General features: G+C 34.4%; 1 protein-coding gene across 2 annotated transcripts in view; it reads right to left on the bottom strand.

Annotated features, from left to right (window-relative positions):
- Window positions 1-20,460, bottom strand: part of PCNX4 (pecanex 4) — a 38,227-nt gene continuing 17,767 nt past the window's right edge. Inside the window, exons 3-11 of one of the 2 annotated variants that reach the window (XM_061429045.1) lie at window positions 18,665-18,844; window positions 18,051-18,565; window positions 17,715-17,815; window positions 17,477-17,599; window positions 14,777-15,137; window positions 12,184-12,287; window positions 8,001-9,031; window positions 7,451-7,637; window positions 1-289 (exon numbers count right to left, since the gene is read on the bottom strand). In XM_061429045.1, the coding sequence (XP_061285029.1) occupies window positions 38-289; window positions 7,451-7,637; window positions 8,001-9,031; window positions 12,184-12,287; window positions 14,777-15,137; window positions 17,477-17,599; window positions 17,715-17,815; window positions 18,051-18,565; window positions 18,665-18,844 (2,854 nt within the window). In that variant the 3' untranslated portion in view covers window positions 1-37. The remainder of the gene's footprint in view (window positions 290-7,450; window positions 7,638-8,000; window positions 9,032-12,183; window positions 12,288-14,776; window positions 15,138-17,476; window positions 17,600-17,714; window positions 17,816-18,050; window positions 18,566-18,664; window positions 18,845-20,460) is intronic. The other variant, XM_061429046.1, reaches the window with a different exon arrangement.

The following is a 20,460-nucleotide window of genomic DNA, read 5'->3' as shown; positions in this document are numbered from 1 at the left end:
TCATTTGCTCACAATACATTTACAAGTCAAATGGCCTCTAAACCAAATGTATATGGAGAGGTTTTGAAGAATAAATTGGATATCCCAGGGGAGGATCAGCTGCTTGTATTGTAAGGTTCCTTAAAAGTAGTGGATGAGCTTGTATACTATAACGTTCCTCATCATCATTTGTGGCATAAAGCAATTCCCATGAAAGATTGGCCCACTGACCTCTAACAGCTTCAGCATTTAACTTCCCAACATGGATCAATAATTCTTGAAGGGTAAGTACTCTCCCAGTGTAAACTCCCTGTAAAGAAGAAAGGAGGTTGGAGGCAAAGAAAAAGAAGAGAAGATTATATTCAGGCCTTTATTTATAAACTTAGAGAAAAACTCCATTGTAGTTAAGCAAACTTAAATAGAAAGTAGTATATCAAAATGTACACGAGTTGCTTGTCTTCAAAATAAAGAATCACTTCTATTTGGTTGCTCTCCGACTAAGCGTGAAATAAAAAAATTTCCTGACAGACACTGTACTCACTTCTTACTTTCTTCTCTATTCCCTCACTCCATGTGGCCTCAGCAAAATGTAAGTCATAAATATTAGTCAGTGAACAATCATCCAATTATTGAGATATATTTCATATTCCAAATAATTTAATGGCGTTTTAGTATATTCAGATATGTGTAACCATCTTCACAATTTCTGGATATTTTCAGGACCTCAAAAAGAAACTGTACTCTTAAGCTATCACCCTCCTATCCCTAATTCCCCCAGTCATAAGCAACCACTAATGGTTGAGTAGTAGTCGTGTGTGTGTACATCTTTATCCATTCAGCTGTCAGTGGATATTTAGGTTGCTTCCATGTCTTGGCTATTGGTAAAGAGTGCTGCTATAACACTAGGGTGCATGGATCTTCTTGATTAGAGTTTTTGTCTTCTTTCAGATATATGTCCAGGACTAGGATTACTGGATCATATGGTAACTATTTTTAGTTCTTTAAGGAACTTTTGTATTGCTCTCCATAGTGGCTGTACCTATTTACCTCCCCACCAACAATATAAGAGGGTTCCTTGAACTCTCCACACTCTCTCCAGCATTTATTATTTGTGGATTTTTTTGATATTCGCTATTTTGACTGGTCTGAGGTGATATCTCATTGCAGTTTTGATTTATGTTTCTCTAGTAACTGGCAATACCGAACATTTTTCATGTTCCCTGATACCATGAGTATGATGTTAGCTACGAGTGTCATATGTGGCCTTTATTATGTTGAGGTATGTTCCCTTTATACCCCTACCTTCTGGAAAGTATTTACCATAAATGGATGGTGAATTTTGTCAAAACCCTTTTCTGCATTTATTGAGATTATCAAATATTTTAATTTGTTAATGTAGTGTATCACATTTATTTTTTTGTGGATATTAAAGAATCCTTGCATTCCTCAGAAAAATCCCACTTGATCATGGTATATGATCTTCTAAATGTATTGTTGGGATAAGTGGACTAGTATTTCAATGAAAATTTTTACATCTATGTTCATCATTGATACTGGCCTGTTTTATTTTTTTGGAGGCTAATTACAATACTGTGGTGGTTTTTGCCATACATTGACATGAATCAGCCATGGGTGTACATGTGTTCCCCATCCTTACCCTCCCTCCCACTGCCTTCCCATCCCATCCCTCAGGGTTATCCCAGTGCACCAACCCTGAGCACCTGCCTCATGCATCAAACCTGGACTGGTGATCTATTTCACATATGATAATATTCATGTTTCAATGCTAGTCTCTCAAATCATCCCACCCTCACCTTCTCCTACAAAGTCCAATAGTCTGTTCTTTACATCTGTGTATCACATATAGGGTCATCATTACCATCTTTCTAAATTCCATATATATGAGTTAATATACTGTTTTGGTGCTTTTCTTTCTGACTTACTTCACTCTGTATAATAGGTTCCAGTTACATCCACCTCATTAGAACTGATTCAAATGCATTCTTTTTAACAGTTGAGTAATATTCCATTGTGTATATGTACCACAGCTTTCTTTTTTTGGTACTACAACTTTCTTATCCATTCATATGCCGATGGACATCTAGGTTGCTTCCATGTCCTGGCTATTGTAAACAGTGCTGCAATGAACACTGGGGTACACGTGTCTCTTTCAATTCTGGTTTCCTTGGTGTGTATGCCCAGCAGTGGGATTGCTGGGTCGTATGGCAGTTCTATTTCCAGTTTTTTAAGGAATCTCCACATTGTTCTCCATAGTGGCTGTACTAGTTTGCATTCCCACCAACAGTGTAAGAGGGTTCTTTTTCTCCGCACCTTCTCCAGCATTTGTTATTTGTAGACTTTTTGATAGCTGCCATGCTGTCCAGCGTGAGATGGTACCTCATTGTGGTTTTGATTTGCATTTCTCTGATAATGAGTGATGTTGAGCATCCTCTTTTCATGTGTTTGTTAGCCATTTGTATCTCTTCTTTGGAGAAATGTCTGTTTAGTTCTTTGGCCCATTTTTGGATTGGGTCACTTATTTTTCTGGAATTGAGCTTCAGGAGTTGCTTGTATATTTTTGAGATTAATTCTTTGTCAGTTGCTTCATTTGCTATTATTTTCTCCCATTCTGAAGGTTATCTTTTCACCTTGCTTCTAGTTTCTTTTGTTGTGCAAAAGCATTTAAGATTAATTAGGTCCCATTTGTTTATTTTTGCTTTTATTTCCATTACTCTGGGAGGTGGGTCATAGATAATCCTGCTATGATTTATGTCAGAGTGTTTTGCATATGTTTTCCTCTAGGAGTTTTATAGTTTCTGGTCTTACATTTAGATCTTTAATCCATTTTGAGTTTATTTTTGTGTATGCTGTTAGAAAGTGTTCTAGTTTCATTCTTCTACAAGTGGTTGACCAGTTTCCCCAGCACTGTTAAAGAGGTTAAAGAGATTGTCTTTTCTCCATTGTATATTCTTGCCTCCTTTGTCAAGGATAAGGTGTCCATAGGTGCGTGGATTTATCTCTGGGCTTTCTATTTTGTTCCACTGATCTATGTTTCTGTCTTTGTGCCAGTACCATACTGTCTTGATGACTGCTGCTTTGTAGTATAGCCTGAGGTCAGGCAGATTGATTCCTCCACTTCCATTCTTCCTCCAGATTGCTTTGGCTATTCGAGGTTTTTTGTAATTCCATAGAAATTGTGAAATTATTTGTTCTAATTCTCTGAAAAATCCCATTGGTAGCTTGATTAGGGATTGCACTGAATCTATAGATTGCTTTGGGTAGTATACTAATTTTCACTATATTGATTCTTTCGATTCATGAACATGGTATATTTCTCCATCTATTTGTGTCATCTTTGATTTCTTTCTTCAGTGTTTTATAGTTTTCTATAGATAGGTCTTTTGTTTCTTTAGGTAGATTTATTCCTAAGTATTTTATTCTTTTCATTGCAATGCTGAATGGAACTGTTTCCTTAATTTCTGTTTTCTCATTGTTAGTGTATAGGAATACAAGGGATTTCTGTGTGTTAATTTTATATCCTGCAACTTTACTGTATTCATTGATTAGCTCTAGTAATTTTCTGGTGGAGTCTTTAGGATTTTCTATGCAGAGGATCATGTCATCTGCAAACAGTGAGTGTTTTACTTCTTCTTTTCCAATCTGGATTCCTTTTATTTCTTTTTCTGCCCTGATTGCTGTGGCCAAAACTATGTTGAATAGTAGTGGTGAGAGTGGGCATCCTTGTCTTGTTCCTGACTTTAGGGGAAATGTTTGCTGTAGGTTTATCATATATATGGCTTTTATATGTTGAGGTATGTTCCTTCTATGCCTGCTTTCTGGAGGGTTTTTACCATAAATGGATGTTGAATTTTTTTTTTTTTTTTTTTTTGGATACTGAATTTTGTCAAAGGCTTTCTCTGCATCTATTGAGATAATCATATGGTTTTTATCTTTTGTTAATGTGGTGTATCACATTGATTGATTTGTGAATATTGAAGAATCCTTGCATCCTTGGGATAAAGCCCACTTGGTTCATGATGTATGATCTTTTTAATATGTTGTTGGATTCTGTTTGCTAGAATTTTATTAAGGATTTTTGCATCTATGTTCATCGGTGATATTGGCCTGTAGTTTTCTTTTTTTGTGGCATCTTTGTCTGGTTTTGGTATTAGGGTGATGGTGGCCTCATAGAATGAGTTTGGAAGTTTACCTTTCTCTGCAATTTTCTGGAAGAGTTTGAGTAGAATAGGTGTTAGCTCTTCTCTAAATTTTTGGTAGGATTCAGCTGTGAAGCCATCTGGTCCTAGGCTTTTGTTTGTTGGAAGATTTCTGATTACTGTTTCGATTTCTGTCCTTGTGGTGGGTCTGTTAAGATTTTCTAATTCTTCCTGGTTCAGTTTTGGAAAGTTATAGTTTTCTAAGAATTTGTCCATTTCTTCCAAGTTGTCCATTTTATTGGCATATAGTTGCTGATAGTAGTCTCTTATGATCGTTTGTATTTCTGTGTTGTTGTGATTTCTCCATTTTCATTTATAAGTTTGTTGATTTGATTCTTCTCCCTTTGTTTCTTGATGAGTCAGGCTAATGGTTTGTCTATTTAACTTCTAAAGAACCAGCTTTTAGTTTTGTTGATTTTTGCTATGGTCTCTTTTGTTTCTTTTGCGTTTATTTCTGCCCTAATTTTTGTGATTTCTTTCCTTCTACTAACGCTGGGGTTCTTAATTTCTTCCTTTTCTAGTTATTTTAGGTATAGAGTTAGGTTATTTGTTTTCTCTCCTGTTCCTTGAAGTATGCTTGTATTGCTATGAACCTTCCCCTTAGCACTGCTTTTACTGAATCCCATAGGTTTTGGGTTGTTATGTTTTCATTTTCATTCGTTTCTATGCATATTTTGATTTCTTTTTTGATTTCTTCTGTGATTTGTTGGTTATTCAGAAGTATGTTGTTTAGATCCATATGTTTGTATTTTTAATAGTTTTTCTTCCCCTGTAGTTGACATCTAATCTTACCACACTGTGATCAGAAAAGATGTTTGAGATGATTTCAATTTTTTTGAATTTACCAAGGCTAGATTTATGGCCCAGGATGTGATCCTGGAGAAGGTTCTGTGTGCACTTGAGAAAAAGGTGAAATTCATTGTTTTAGGGTGAAATGTCCTATAGATATCAATTAGGTCTAACTGGTCCATTGTATCATTTAAAGTTTGTGTTTCCTTGCTAATTTTCTGTTTAGTTGATCTATCCATAGGTGTGAGTGGGGTATTAAAGTCTCCCACTATTATTATGTTACTGTTAATTTTCCCTTTCATATTTGTTAGCATTTGCCTTACATATTGTGGTGCTCCTATGTTGGGTGCATATATATTTATAATTGTTATATCTTCTTGGATTGATCCTTTGATCATTATGTAGTGTCCTTCTTTGTCTCTTTTCATGGCCTTTATTTCAAAGTCTATTTTATCTGATATGAGTATTGCTAATCCTGCTTTCTTTTGGTCTCCATTTGCATGAAATATCTTTTTCTAGCCCTTCACTTTAAGTCTGTATGTGTCCCTAGGTTTAAGGTGGGTCTCTTGTAGACAGCATATATAGGGGTTGTTTTTTGTATCCATTCAGCCAGTCTTTGTCTTTTGGTTGGGGCATTCAACCCATTTACATTTAAGGTAATTATTGATAAGTATGATCCTATTGTCATTTACTTTGTTGTTTTGGGTTTGAGTTTATAAACCTTTTCTATGTTTCCTGTCCAGAGAAGATCCTTTAGCATTTGTTGAAGAGCTGGTTTGGTGGTGCTGAATTCTCTGAGCTTTTGCTTATCTGTAAAGCTTTTGATCTCTCCTTCATATGTGAATGAGACCCTTGCTGGGTACAGTAATCTGGTTTGTAAGTTTTTCTCTTTCATCACTTTAAGTATGTCCTGCTATTCCCTTCTGCCTTGAAGAGTTTCTATTGAAAGATCAGCTGTTATCCTTATGGGAATCCCCTTGTGGGTTATTTGTTGCTTTTCCCTTACTGCTTTTAATATTTGTTGTGTTTGATCTTTGTTAACTTGATTAATATGTGTCTTGGGGTGTTTCACCTTGGGTTTATCCTCTTTGGGACTCTCTGGGTTTCTTGGACTTGGGTAGCTATTTCCTTCTCCATTTTAGGGAAGTTTTCAACTATTATCTCCTCAAGTATTTTCTCATGGCCTTTCTTTTTGTTGTCTTCTCCTGGGACTCCTATGATTTGAATGTTGGGGTATTTAACATTGTGCCAGAGGTCTCTGAGGTTGTCCTCATTTAATTCTTTTTTTCTTTTTTCCTCTCTGCTTCATTTATTTCCACCATTCTATCTTCCACCTCACTTATCCTATCTTCTGCCTCAGTTATTCTACTGTTGGTTCCCTCCAGAATGCTTTTGATCTCAGTTACTGCATTATTCATTACTATTTATTTCTTCTAGGTCCTTGTTAAACTTTTCTTGCATCTTCTCAATCCTTGTCTCCAGACTATTTACCTGTAACTCTATTTTGTTTTCAAAATTTTGCATCATTTTTACTATCAATATTCTGAATTCTTTTTCAGTTAGACTCCCTATCTCCTCCTCTTGTTTGGTTTGGTGGGATTTGATCATGTTCCTTTACCTGCTGAATATTTCTCTGCCTTTTCATCTTATTTAGGTTGCTGTGTTTGGGGTGGCCTTTCTGTATGCTGGAAGTTTGTGGTTCTTCTTTATTGTGGAGGTTCCTCCTTGTTAAGGTGTCCCAGTCATTAACCACTGGTAGAGGGAGAATCTTGTTAAAGACACTTGTAGTTTTGGATGAGGTCTGGGAGGTTCTGCAGAGCTTCCAAGCCCTCTCCCTATGGAGTCAAGGTGCCTTATCCTTCCAGTACATTGATGAGGTCACCAACCAGGAATCTAGAGTTTTTGTTCTGGCCTGTTTTTTTTTTTTTTTTTTTAATGGTATCTTTGTCTGGTTTGGGTATCAGGTGGTGGCCTCACAGAATGAGCTTAGCAGTGTTCCTTCCTCTGCAATTTTCTGGAAGAGTTTCAGATGGATAGGTGTGACCTCTTCTCTAAATGACAGAATTTACCTGTGAAGCTATCCGGTCTTGGACTTCTGTTTCTTGTGCATTTTAAAATCACAGTTTCAATCTCAGTTCATAGTTTGTGTTTCTGGTTCAGTCTTGGGAGATTGTACCTTTCTAAGAATCTGCCCTTTCTTTTAGGATGTTGATTATTTATTCTTTTAATTTTTGGCTGTACTGTGTGGCATGTGGGATTTTAGTTCCCCAACCAGGGTTGAACCTGTGCTGCCTACATTGGGAGTATGGAGTCTTAACCACTTGACCACCAGGGAAGTCCCAATATAATCGATATATTTATACCTAGAACGTTATCTCCATCACTGAGGTTAAATACTTTATAACTGATTTCTATTCTTTAAGATTTATATACAAAAATGTTTAAGAACACATTTTTAACCTTACCATATTAGGATCATATCCCAGAGAAAACAAGTATGGTTTTTCTTGTAAAACTGCTTCCTTCCACTTTTCATCAGATACCAAACCTATGTACCAGTCACTTTCATATTCTTCAAGGCAGTTAATCAACTCTTTAAAGTCTTCTATTGGACCCAAACTTGCTTTATCGATCATTAGTTTCAGAGTGTACCTTAAAAAATGGAGACACAAAGAATTTTAAGTTTGATCAATATTTTTAAGATATTAAATTACAATCATACATATTTCAGAGAAAAAGAGATATGATAAGAGTTAAAGCAAAAAAATCCAGAAAGCCATACAAAACATAGATGCTCCATATAAAAAAAAAGTAGTACATAATGTTTAAGTGTATTCCTGATATAATCATAGTACATACCAAGCATTTTTTTTTCATTTTTGGGAAAGTGATCATTTTTTAAAATTAAAAATGGAAGAGCATCTCCTTCTAAGTTATTTTTTTTTAAGTTTTTTTTTTAAAAAATCAACATTTTCCCGCCAATATTAAAACTTGTATGTAATCAAAATAAACTACCTGAAAGCTTTCAGGGCTAGTTGGAACAGGTCTGGTTTTTCTGTGAGCCAATCCAAGGCAAGAGACCAAGGCAAAACACCACTGTAAACTCTCAATATATGACCAGGACTAGGAATCATATTGTCTACCCCAAACAAACTAAAGTAACAAGTCATTACTGCATGAACATAAAAGTCTTTTAGAACTCTGTCCTTTGCAATTTCTTCCACTACATTTGAGGCATTTTCTTTTGAAGGAAAACATTTCAACTGCCTTAAAATAAACTGGTACCAGTCTTCTGGAAATAATGAACTCATCTCCTTCATTTTAGAATTAGGCAAACAGTTAGACATCCACTCTTCAGGTAAGCTTAATAAGTGAGAATGAGAACAACTGAACTCCATGAGAGGGATAAATGCCATCGCTTCCTGTTTTCCTTTGTCAATGGCAGGGTATCCAAGTGCAACTGCTTGGTAAAGACTCTTTTCGGTGTTTGTAGAATGACTTTCAACATTCTGTGATTCTACTGATCCGGGAATAGGCAAATTTATACCTGGCAATACTTTCAACTGATCTTTTTCATCTTTTCCTTTTTTGATAGTTGGCTCTTCGCCAAAAACATCATCAGACCAATCATCCAAATTTTCTGAATTTAAACTATCTGTGTCTTCTGGAGATTCAGTTTGTGGTTCAGTATTCAAAGCAGGCAGGATTATTAGAGATGCTTTTCCTTTATTTTCAGTTTTGTGAACATTCTCCAGCATGCTAGGCCTTCTAGAACAGTACTGAACAAGTATCCATACAAGTACTTTAACAAGGTCACATTTAAATTCTTTTAAGTTATCATGAGAATCAATTATGCCAGACAGGACATTCCTGGCATCAGAATAGAGTTTCACAGGCAACACAGTACAGGGTGTCAAAACATTTCCAAAGTGTTCATTAATGGAACATAGTTTTACATATTCTTCTTGTTCAAAGGCACTTTCAAAAACTTCGTCAACTCTTCGAGCTTCAGCAGTGTGACAGGATGTCTCTTGCAATTCTAACCCCTAAAGAAGAAATTAAAAAGTACTTGAGGTTATGATCACTTCTTACAAAAAGAAAAGTAACCAGTTTTATAACTGTTCATGGATTGCATTCTCATAATAAAAATATATAAAATGAAAAAAATTATTTAACCCGATAGCTACATATTAATTCAAACTTAATGACACACTTTATGTTGGTTAAGGAAATGAAAAATAATGCTGCATTTTTAAAGACATTATAGAAATTCCAGAGTTCATGAAAAAAAAAAAAAAAAAGACATTATAGAAATTCCAATAGAAATTGGCAAAACAATTTTAATGAGTATGACCATAATTTTAAGACTGTAGGTCAAGACTGAATCACACTTATTAAAAACTTTTTTAAATTATAAAAATTTGGGAAGGAGCAAAATTGGAAATATACAGTATGCACATAATTTTGTATCCTTTCCATTCTACTTTATATAAGAGCATTATTCTACTGTATAGATGTCATAATTTATTTAACCAGTACCCTGTTCAAGTTTTTAAAAATTATAATAACATAAAAATAATAATATAGATGTATGTATTTGATTATTTTCTATCTCCTCCAACTACAATATAAACTCCATAAATCAGCTCTCTTTTGGTTACTCCTATATCCTCAGTGCCTAAAGCAGTGTCTGGCACACAGTAGGTATGCAACAAATATATACTGAAAGAATGAATACTTTGAATATATTCCTATATAAATTTTAAACACATTTTGATTACCTCCCTAAAATGAATCACCTGAAGAGGATACATCAGGTCATTCTTTACTATTATTATTATTGTAATTATTGCTTACTTATTTATACATTTTCTCAAAACTACCAGTGTTTTTAATAAAAGGCAATGCTGGTAGGTTGTACTGTGATCCAGGGAAAGAACATGGAATGTGACATTAGAAACTACTTTTAAATAATGGCTCTGCTCAGATGCTAGTACACAATCCTGAGTAGGTCACTAACCTTCTGAGATTCCTTTTGCTTCTCTTTCAAAGAAAAATAGCCCTGGCATATAGGACTGTGAAGATTAAATTAAGTAATGAAAGTGCTTTGTCAAATTTTTAAAGTGTTACATGAAGCACAAAAGATTATAAAAGGACCTGCATAATTAGATATTTTAAAACCATACCATTTAAAAAACAGAACTAAACTAAGCAATGAAAATATCCTCCATATTTTGCATGATTTTTTGCCTTCTCCTACTTGTACATGTTAGACTAGAAAGCTAGTTCTCAAACTTTAGGTGAGTCAGAAGCACGGGAGGCTTGTTAAAACAGATTGCTGGGCACTGACCCAGAGTTTCTGATTCAGCAGGTCTGGGTTGAGGCCTCAAAATTGCATTTCTAATAAGTTCCAAGGAGATGATAAAATTACTAATCTGAAGAACTGGATTTTGAGAACCACTGGACTAAAGGAACAGCTTTCTAATCATAGAAATTTTATCCAATCTGCGCTAAGACAAAAAAATTCATTCATTCACTATTCATTCAACAAATACTTAGTAAGGGCCTACTATGTGCCAGGCACTGTTCCAATGGCTTAGGATATAGTCTCCAAATAAAAACAAAGATCCTTGCTCTTGTGACTTTTATGTTAGAAAATTGGGGGGGTGGAGAAGGAAATGGCAACCCACTCTAGTATTCTTGCCTGGAAAAGTCCATGGACAGAGGAGCCTGGTGGACAGCAGTCTACGGGGTTACATGACTGAGCATGAGTGCATGAGGGTGGAGGGAGATGGGTTGGTAGCAATAAACTGATAGAACAAAAAAAAAAAAAAAGAAAATTGGGGGGACACAGGTAATCAACAATAAAATTAATAAGTAAATTACACAATTTATTAGAAGGTATAAGAGCTATAAAAACAGAGAAAAAGTAAAGCAAGCCAGGAGGATTGGAAGTGCAGTCAGGATGGGAGTGGGTATACAATTTTAAACAGAATAGTCATAGTAGACCTTACTGAGGTGACATTTGAGCAAAGCCTTAAAGCCGAGAGTTAGCTGTATGGCTACCTGAAAGAAGGGTGTTCCAGGCAGAAGGAACAGCCAGTATGCTGGAGTGGAGTGAGACAGTTAAAGCAGCAGATGAAACAAAATAGAAAACAGGGAGCTTGACCATTTAGGGCCTTGGCTTTTACTCTGAACAAAAGAAGAAATCCTCTGTAGAATTTTGAGTAGAGAGGTGGCATGATCTGACTTAGATATTAAAGATCATTCTGGGTGGTAATAGGCTAGTTGTGGGACCAGAAGTAGAAGCAGAGACCCAATTAGGAAGCAATTGCAGTTACCCATGAAAAGGATGAAAGGGGCTGAGGGCAGGGTGGTGAGAAGTAGTGGGATACAGGATGACAAAGGCGGAGCCAATAAGATTTCTTACTGGATTGGATGTGGGGTATAGAAGTAAACAAGGAATCAAATATCACTAAAGCCCAAATGTTTTTGAGCTGAGCTACCAGAAGGATGGAATTGTCAGCAAGAACTGGGCCAGTCTGATATTAAGAAGTCAAGGAAGAGGGAAGGTACCATCAGAAGAGACTGTCAAGGATTAATCCATGAAACAAGTGAAGAGATCAACTGTGTCAAATGCTTCTGACAGGTCAAATAAGACCAGGTGTAAGAACTGATCACTGGATTAAGCAATCCTCAGTCATTGGAGACCTTGACATTAGTGGTTTTTCAGTAGCGTAATAGAAAGGGTCAAAAACTAGGGTAATTGAAGAGAAAATGGGAGAAATGAAAATTGGAGACATGATGATAAGCAATTCTAATAAAGCATTTTGCTCTGAAAGGAGAAAAACAGAGTGTTAGCAGGCAAGGGAAGTGGGGTCAAAAGAAGGTTTTTATTAAGTTGAGAATGCTTATATGATATAGGAGTGAAGAAAATATTACTCAGTCACCTTTTTGAGATGCTCAACCAGATAAGGATAAAAAGAATAAGACTGGATAAAAAAGGGGCAAGTATACTTTGTTATTATGCTCTATCATATAGTCAACACTAGTCTATCAATATGTGCATACTGAAATATACAATCCTAGGTGTTTCACAAATAATTAAAAGATACTCTTTCAAAGTGAGCTATTAAGTCTCTGATGTGTGCTTAACAAAAATTTTAACTTGTAAAAGAGATTTCAAATGCACAATGACCTTAATGTTAACACAGCAATAAGTATAACCACATTCTAGAATCATTATCCATATTAAACGATCCTGAAAACGGCCCAAGTAATGAGACCCAGGTAAGAGGAGACCTAAAACAAATTAGAAAAAAAAGTAAGTAATTGTTCAAGCTTGTTTTATTTTGCCATGTGAATTTTTAAAAAATTGATAAAACACTAGGAACTAATTCACAACTCTTTCTACCCTCTTTTTATGTCAAAAATACAAATGACTATCCATTGCATATCAGGAGAAATTAAGCTTTTTACAGAACAGTTGGAAGAGAAAACTATAGGTGATAATTAATAAGAATTTAAGAATATATTTTCCATAAAAACAACAAATGAGAACCTCTTACATAAAATTCTAAATACATGCTAAATATATTAGGAAAACAAACATATTTTGGACATTTTTATACATGCCTATAAAAGTGATTTGTGCTGTTAAAAACTTACATAAAATGCTACCTACCAGACTATAATACAAATACTCTTAAAACTTAGTTTTTCTCTTAACATTATGTCTCTGAGATATTTTATTGACTACAAAGCTCATTCACTGTAACAGCACTGAGAATTCATTGTATGAATGTAGCTAAATTTAAATATTCATTTCCCTGGTAATAAACACTTCATGTTTTCCAATTTTTCCCTATTATAAATAAAGCTGTATAAATTACTTTGTACAAATCTGTTTGTACTGCTATCAAATAAAAGGTCTGCTTACAAAGTTGGCCTTGGAAACTTGTATTTCACTACCCTAACTGATAAACAGTCTCTCTTTGGGCCTAAACTGTTTGTGCAAATAATACAGTTTATACTGAACACTTGCTTTCCTTTTGGGAGGCTGGAATTTTGGCATGTGGTAGGCAGAGGGGCCTACACGACCACCCCTCAATATAAGGTTTAGGCACTGAGTCTCAAATAAGCTTCCCCAGTAGTCAACATATCACACATACTGTCACAACAAGTTGCTGGGAAATTAAACACGTTCTGTGTAACCCCACTGGGAGAGGATGCCTGGAAGCTTTCCAGTCTTTTCACCCTATGTGATTTTCCTTTGCTGTCTTTGTTTTGCATCCTTTTGCTATATTAAATCTTAGATATGAGCACAACCATATGCTGAGTCCTATGTGTCCTAGAAAATCATCAAACCTGGGACCCCCAAAACACATGTGCAAGAGTTTCTCTAGAACTGGAGTCACTGGACCATAAAATCTAAAACTGGACTCCTTAGGTCATGAGATATGTACATCATTACTACAGACTATTAAATGCACTCGTCAAGATAGCTGTATGAATTTACACATTCCCTTCCAGCAAGGTTTGAGAGTTCCTATTTCCACTCCATAGCTAACACTTGTTAATATCAGGCTTTTTTTTTTTTTACATTTTGCCAATCAGATGTGTGTGAAATGTTACCTCACTGTTGTTTGTTTGCTTTTTCTCCAGGAAATACTTAAAATACACTTACTGGATGAATATAATTGATTTGATAATAAGGTATAAGGTATTTATTATTTCAGATGTGAGTTTAACCTTACAGGTATTTTAAAAAGTGGCACTGCACTAAATAATAAAAATTAATTGGAACTGGATAAAGTATTTAAAGTGTAGAATATTTCCTATAAGAAAGGAAAATGACTATTCATGAAAAATTTGTATTACAAAAAGTTTTTACTAAATTATCTCACTTAATAGATAATGTTAAAAACTCAACCCAAGTAAACATAACAATTCCAATTTTAAATTGCTATTCTTTGCTAGCGGAGTCAGTGTGCTAGGAAGTCACTGGCCATATTTAAACCAAATACGCGGCTAAGGTATATGGCAGGAGACAATGAACTATTGTCATCAGTTTGTACCTTCTCTAAAGCCAATCTTGAGAAATATAAAATAGTTGAACTTACATAGTGTATGATGAAATTAGAAAGCTATCACAAAATTATGATTATAATATTAGTCCATTCTCATCAAAAATCTTGCTAATATTCATACAGCACTTCATTTTGGAAGGCTATGGATCATGGACCAAAGCTTTTATGCTACCTTGCCTCTAGCCTTGTCAGACTGCTGCAGTTGGTAGATAGTAACTAGTAATACAGCACACTTCTTTAAGTTCTTCAATTTGATACGTAATACTGGTTATAGTAACTAGTAAGACACAAGCACACTTCTTTAAGTTCTTCAATTTGATATATAAAACTGGTTTTCACTCTATGGGCTTAAGCTGTTACTTCTACCTGACATGAACTCATCATAAATTCATGAAAATTTTGGAAAATAAGGTGTTTTCATGCATCATGGTGGACTATAACCTGATTTGAGTCAAGAAAATGTTTCTTAAAAATTGCCAAAATTAAGGTGTTAATGAAATTTTCACTCAGTATTTTTATTTTATGACTTTATTTACCTCAAAACAAGAAGATATACTTCTTCATATTTAGTCTGTCTGCCTGCACATCAAAGTATTAGAATCTGTATAATAGTTGGATCAAAATACTGTTTTTCTGTGTGTTCATTTTCCTATACTTCAAATATATTACTGAAGATGTCTTAAGTACAACCCTTTCACTTACCTAAACTCCCAGCTGCCATTGCAGACTGCAGCGCAGTGGTTAAACCTGGGACCATCTGGCAATAGTACACTGTATCTGCACACACACAGGCTGTGGTGCCCACCACTCCTGGCCAACTCTGAATAGGTCGAGGAAACCCCACCAAGAACAAAGGAAGGGTAAAGAGGGGGAGTAAGGGAGAGGAGAGCAGTGTAGAAAAAACTATGAAGACCAACATGAATGGAGAGAAGACAATGTTGAGTACACCCAAAGTGGTGGCTGATTTTCTACGTTTTTTCTCTGTCCACGATGCCACAAACACAGTCACAGCAAACTGCAATTTAGCGATGAACTGAATCAGACGATCACGCATGATACCAACCTGGAGAGACATAAAAACGACTTTTTTATTCTTAAATACTTATCATGAATTTTCAAGATCATATAAGAAAAACAATAAATATAATTTTATCATTGCCCCAAGATTTCTGAGAGGATTGCCCTAATGTAAGATTCTCTGTTATAATTTTCTTGATTCCCACAATTAGCAAATGAGACTATATTTTTAAAAGTTTAGACTCTCTTAAAAAAAAGTAGTACTAAAGAGAAATGACAGAGTGCTACATCTATCTTATGGTTGATTAAGCTCTGCGTTACATGCTTGTTAAGTCATAAGAACTAGAAGTAGTGAATAGTTAAGCAACTATACTTAATTTATCCTTATTTTAGAGAATACTTTACAGATTAAGAAATCTTAATCTTAATTATACATCATGCCACACGACAAATCTCAACTGACTGATATCATACTAAATATATTTATACAATCATAAAAGTATGTTCTTCAATCAAAACTGAATTAAATCAACAACAGAATGAAATGTTGAAATTAAAAGACATATTCCTAAATAAACAACAGGTCAAAGAAGAAATCACAAGATAAATAACAAAACATTTTCAGATGAATGAAACACAAATCAAAACTTGTGACAAAGCAAAAATAATCCTCAGAGGGAAATTTATAGTTACAACTGTATATATTAAAAGAACAGAAGTATCTTAAACCAGTAACCTAATCTTCCATCTTAGGAAACTAGAGAACAAAGAGCAACTAAATCTCAAGTAAGCAGAGGTAGAGAAATAATAAAGACTAGAGTAGAAATTAATAAAATAGAGGATAGAAAAATTATAGATAAAATCAATGAAACCAAAAGCTGTTTTTTTTTTTTTTTTTGAGGAGATCAACAAAACTGACAAACTTTTAGCCAGACTGACCAAGAAAAATACATAGAAGATGTAAATTACTAAAATCAGGAATGAAACAGATAACATTACCAGCAAAAAACTGTTTTTTCTCTTACAGAAAAAAACATAAAGAGAATATTATGAAAAACCATATGCCAAAAAATTAGATCACTTAGATAAAACTGACAACTTCTAAGAAAAAGACATAAATTACCAAAACTGATTCAAGAAAAAAGAGAAAATCTGACTACACATATAACAAGTAGAGAAACTGAATTAGTAATTTAAAAGCTTCCCAAAGAGAAAAGCTGATAGCTTCAATACTACAAAATACTACATAGTACAAAATAAGATACATACTGAATACTATAAACATTTAAGAATTATTAATATAGTCAAACAATCTTGAAAAAAACCCACAAAGTCATAAGATCCACACTTCCCAATTTTAAAACTACTACAAAGCTAGTATTGTAATCAAGACAGTGTTGTACTGGCATAAGGACAGATATATAGACGAATGGAAAAGAGAATGAGTGTCCAGAAATGAACCCTTATATTTGTTACTTGACTTTCAACAAGGTGCCAAGAGAAGTCACTGAGGGAAAAATAGCTTTTTGAATAAACGATACTGAAACCACTGTACATCCATATACAAAAGAATGGACTTGGAAATTTACCTCATAATATATACAAAAATTAATTCCAAGTAGATCACAGAATCAAGTGTAAGAACTAGAAGACATAGTAAATCTTTATGATCTTGAAAGCAGTGTTTATTAGATATGACACCAAAAAAATACAAGCAACAAAAGAAATAAATAGAACTTCATAAAAATTAAAACTTTTTTGCTTCAAAGGACATTATCAAGTAAGCTAAAGAAAACCTACATAATGGGAGAAAATTTTTCCTGATCATGTATCTGTCAAGGAACTTATGCAGAATATATGAAGAACTCTTATTAAACTTAACAGTAAAAAGGCAAATAACCCGGGTAAAAATGGACAAAGAATTTGAATAGACATTTCCTTCAAAAACATACATAAATGGCCAATAAAAATGCATAGAGATGAACCATTAGCATTCAGAGAAATGCACTATTAAAATCACAAAAATAGAGTTCACATTAATGAAAATCCTATAGTGAAAAAGTAATACAACTGTTGGTGTCTTTTGCCAAATGCAAAAGACAACATACTAGATAATTTTGATCATGTGAAATGTCCAGAACTAGAAAGTCCTTGGAAACAGTAGATTAATAGTTGCTGGGGCTGGAGTAGTAGAATGGATGGAGAGTGGAATGGAAATGACTATTAATGTGTATGAGGTTTCTTTCTGGGATGTTGAAAATTATCTAAGATTGTGGTGATGGCTGCAAAGTTCTGAATATGTACCACAGACCTTCAGACTTTAAGTGAATGATTTTATGGTATATGAAATACATCTCATTAAAAATGTTAAAAAAACATAATCACCAGTAAGAGTTTGATTCCTGTATCCAGGCTTCTGCTCCACCATAGGTCTGTATTGGAGATCAGCAAGTGCACTGCTGATACAATGACTGTCTCCAATAAAGCATTTTCTGTATTTTGCCATACCTGCAGTATACAAATTAACCATTTTACTAGGCAGAATTTGGTAATTTAAGTAAACTGCTAAACAAAATCATAATTTGGGAACAGGAACATACTATTAAGTGCATACTAGTATTACCATTCTAAAAGCTCTTGTGAATCCAATGGAGACAGATACAGAGTGAAGCCTTTGTAAGGAACTGTCCAGTGAAAGAAATGCTATCATAGCCAAAGGTGACACTAAGACAAAAAAGAGACAAATTTAATGAAGGCAAAATAACCTTTTACCATATTTAATTTTGGCCTGTATTTTTATGAGCACATTCAAGCAATTAATTAAAAAAGAATAAGCAAACAAACCAAAACATAAAGGAATATCTATATGCAATATAACATTATACAAATACAGGAATTCTGTAATATTTTTGTATACTTCCTAGATATAATGCAAGTTTATTATGTTTTATCTGCCTACCTAGATTTATTAAAATCCGTCTGACAACACCAATCTTCATAAGCTTTGTCTGCTTCTCTAGGAATAAAGTCACAGTTTGCACATCCTTTGGATAGAAAGGGTTCCGGAAAATTCCAAAGATATAGATACTTTGAATTTCTTTAAGTATCCACAGTATTATAAATAATATCATCAAAGTATAGCCAACAACAGCCTGAGGACTGTTTTTGGAAGTCTGTGAGAAACTAGCAAAGTGATGCAACAAACCAGTTTCTAAGAGGGCCAAGACTAATACAACGCTGTAGAAAAGGTATTCCCTCCAAGTAAACCGGATTTCTGAACCACTGGATAAAGCATTAGATTTGGTTCCAACTCTGTGTCTGGTCACACTGTGTTTGAAGACAAGAACCATCTCACTTAGGTTAAGACTCAGTAAGAACCCAAGTCCAGTCATGAAAAGAACCACACCAACAGTGCTGGGAATGAAATAAGATGCTACAGCTGTTCCAGCAGAAATGATGAACATTATTAACAACCTGCAGAGGGGGGAAAGAAAAAAAAGATCTGCTTGAAAAGAAAAAAAAATGTTCCTTGAGAATAAATTACACTATCGCTTTAATACTGAAAATAATTACCGTAGGTGAGTTGACATAGATGAGCCTCCAAGGCCGAACTCTAAAACCTGCTCCATTGCCCATAAGAAAAGTGCATCAGGTGGGGGTAGGGTCCCGAATGCCCAAAAAAAGGGTAAAAATATAAACAAGATGTGTAAAATCTGATTCATCTGTTCTAGAGCTGGTATATTTACCATAAACCTACAATAAAAAGAAAGTATTTAAATCATACAAAACAATAAATAGAAGATCTTTCCAGGAAAAACAAAACACATACATTTTCCTCTACACCCTACCTCCACCCTGAAACAAGAAATACATTTACAAAAAGGTCCTAGTACCAAACTGCAAAATATCAAAAACACAAACTGTGCTCACTGTCCTTCTATACCAGCAAGTAGTCAATTGTATACAAGTGTAGTACTTAGAAAATATATGTATTCAAATGTGAAAAGAAGGACTAAGTAATTAACTAAATAAAACTGAGTTTAGGGATTTGTAAAACTAAACTGAGCCCATGGCAAAAATACTTCTCCCTTACATGTTTAAACATGGCTCCAATTACATTGGCTACAATTCCACTAATGAGTCTTTACAGTTTGAAATTTTTTAATTTAAAATTGCAGGCAACTCTAGAAAAGCCAAAGACTTCCTAGGGTTCATACATTAGCAGCTAGCAAAGAGAGAAAGCTCTTCTTTTCCTCCGACTCTTTCCTGTACTGTCTTGCTCCCAGGTCCTAGAATTTCAAGTCAGTACATTCAATATCAGAGGTCAGCAACCTGAGGTTATGAACACATCTCTGTGGTTTAGCCTGGGAACTTAACCAGCATATACTATTTCTATTTTGAATAAACAGTGGTACAGATTTGGGAACAGAAACTTGTACAGCACAATCTCATTAATGACTGAAGTCTTCTATCTTAAGTTGAGAAACTGGTTTTTGGTACAGCACTTACCATAAAATTGCTTCAAATAATTTGATAAAAACTTTAAAGCACAGAAGAATAAACATTATCTATATGTTGTTAAGTTCTTGGCATAAAGTTAACCAAACACCTTGCCTGGAAACCAACAATGCTGTAGTACTTACAGAGATCCAAAGACAATTTTCAGAAGAGATAACTAAATCTCAAAACTTATAGCATAGTAATTGTACTTGAATATCTGAGCTGCTAGGAACCAAAGTCACGCAGAAAGGCAACTTCAGTAATTATCCACTTTAGTCTAAATTAACAGCCCAGAAACAAATGCATAGCAACTATGATTATAATAATGGTATAAATGTGCTTCCTCACACAAATACCAGGATGATGCAAGCTAATGTACTCTGCTTCATAATGTATGTCCTTCAAATTTTTATAAGCAGAGAATTAATGAACACAATTAACAATGTGATGCTACATTAGAGGATAATACTTGCTGTAGTGTAGTTTTAAAATAAAATTCATTTCATTCTGAGATGAAAACACTCCAGTAACAAAAAAGAAAATCAAACCACAAACAATATGCCGTAGAAGGTCAAGGAAAACGTGTAGATTTGTACAGCTATTTTTGTTTTTTTTTTTAAAAAAATACAACAGTTCCCTTGCTAACATATTCAAAGAAAGGATAATTTGTATAAAAATAATGTATACTCAGGAAATATTTACCCAAGTTCTATTCCTGCCCCTCCAATCTATTTTTGTCCTTAAAGTAAACAACAAGCAATAGTACAGAAGGTATAAATATATCACAAATAAATAAGAACACATAATTGAAGTAACCAAACATTGTGATTACTTTCCTATGTGTATGATTCAGGATAATCAAACAGATG

Source organism: Bos javanicus, chromosome 10 (assembly GCF_032452875.1).
Source record: "Bos javanicus breed banteng chromosome 10, ARS-OSU_banteng_1.0, whole genome shotgun sequence".
Classification (NCBI taxonomy): Eukaryota; Metazoa; Chordata; class Mammalia; order Artiodactyla; family Bovidae; genus Bos; species Bos javanicus.
The sequence above is the reverse complement of the archived record's forward strand: the minus strand, read 5'-3'. Positions and strand labels throughout refer to the sequence as shown.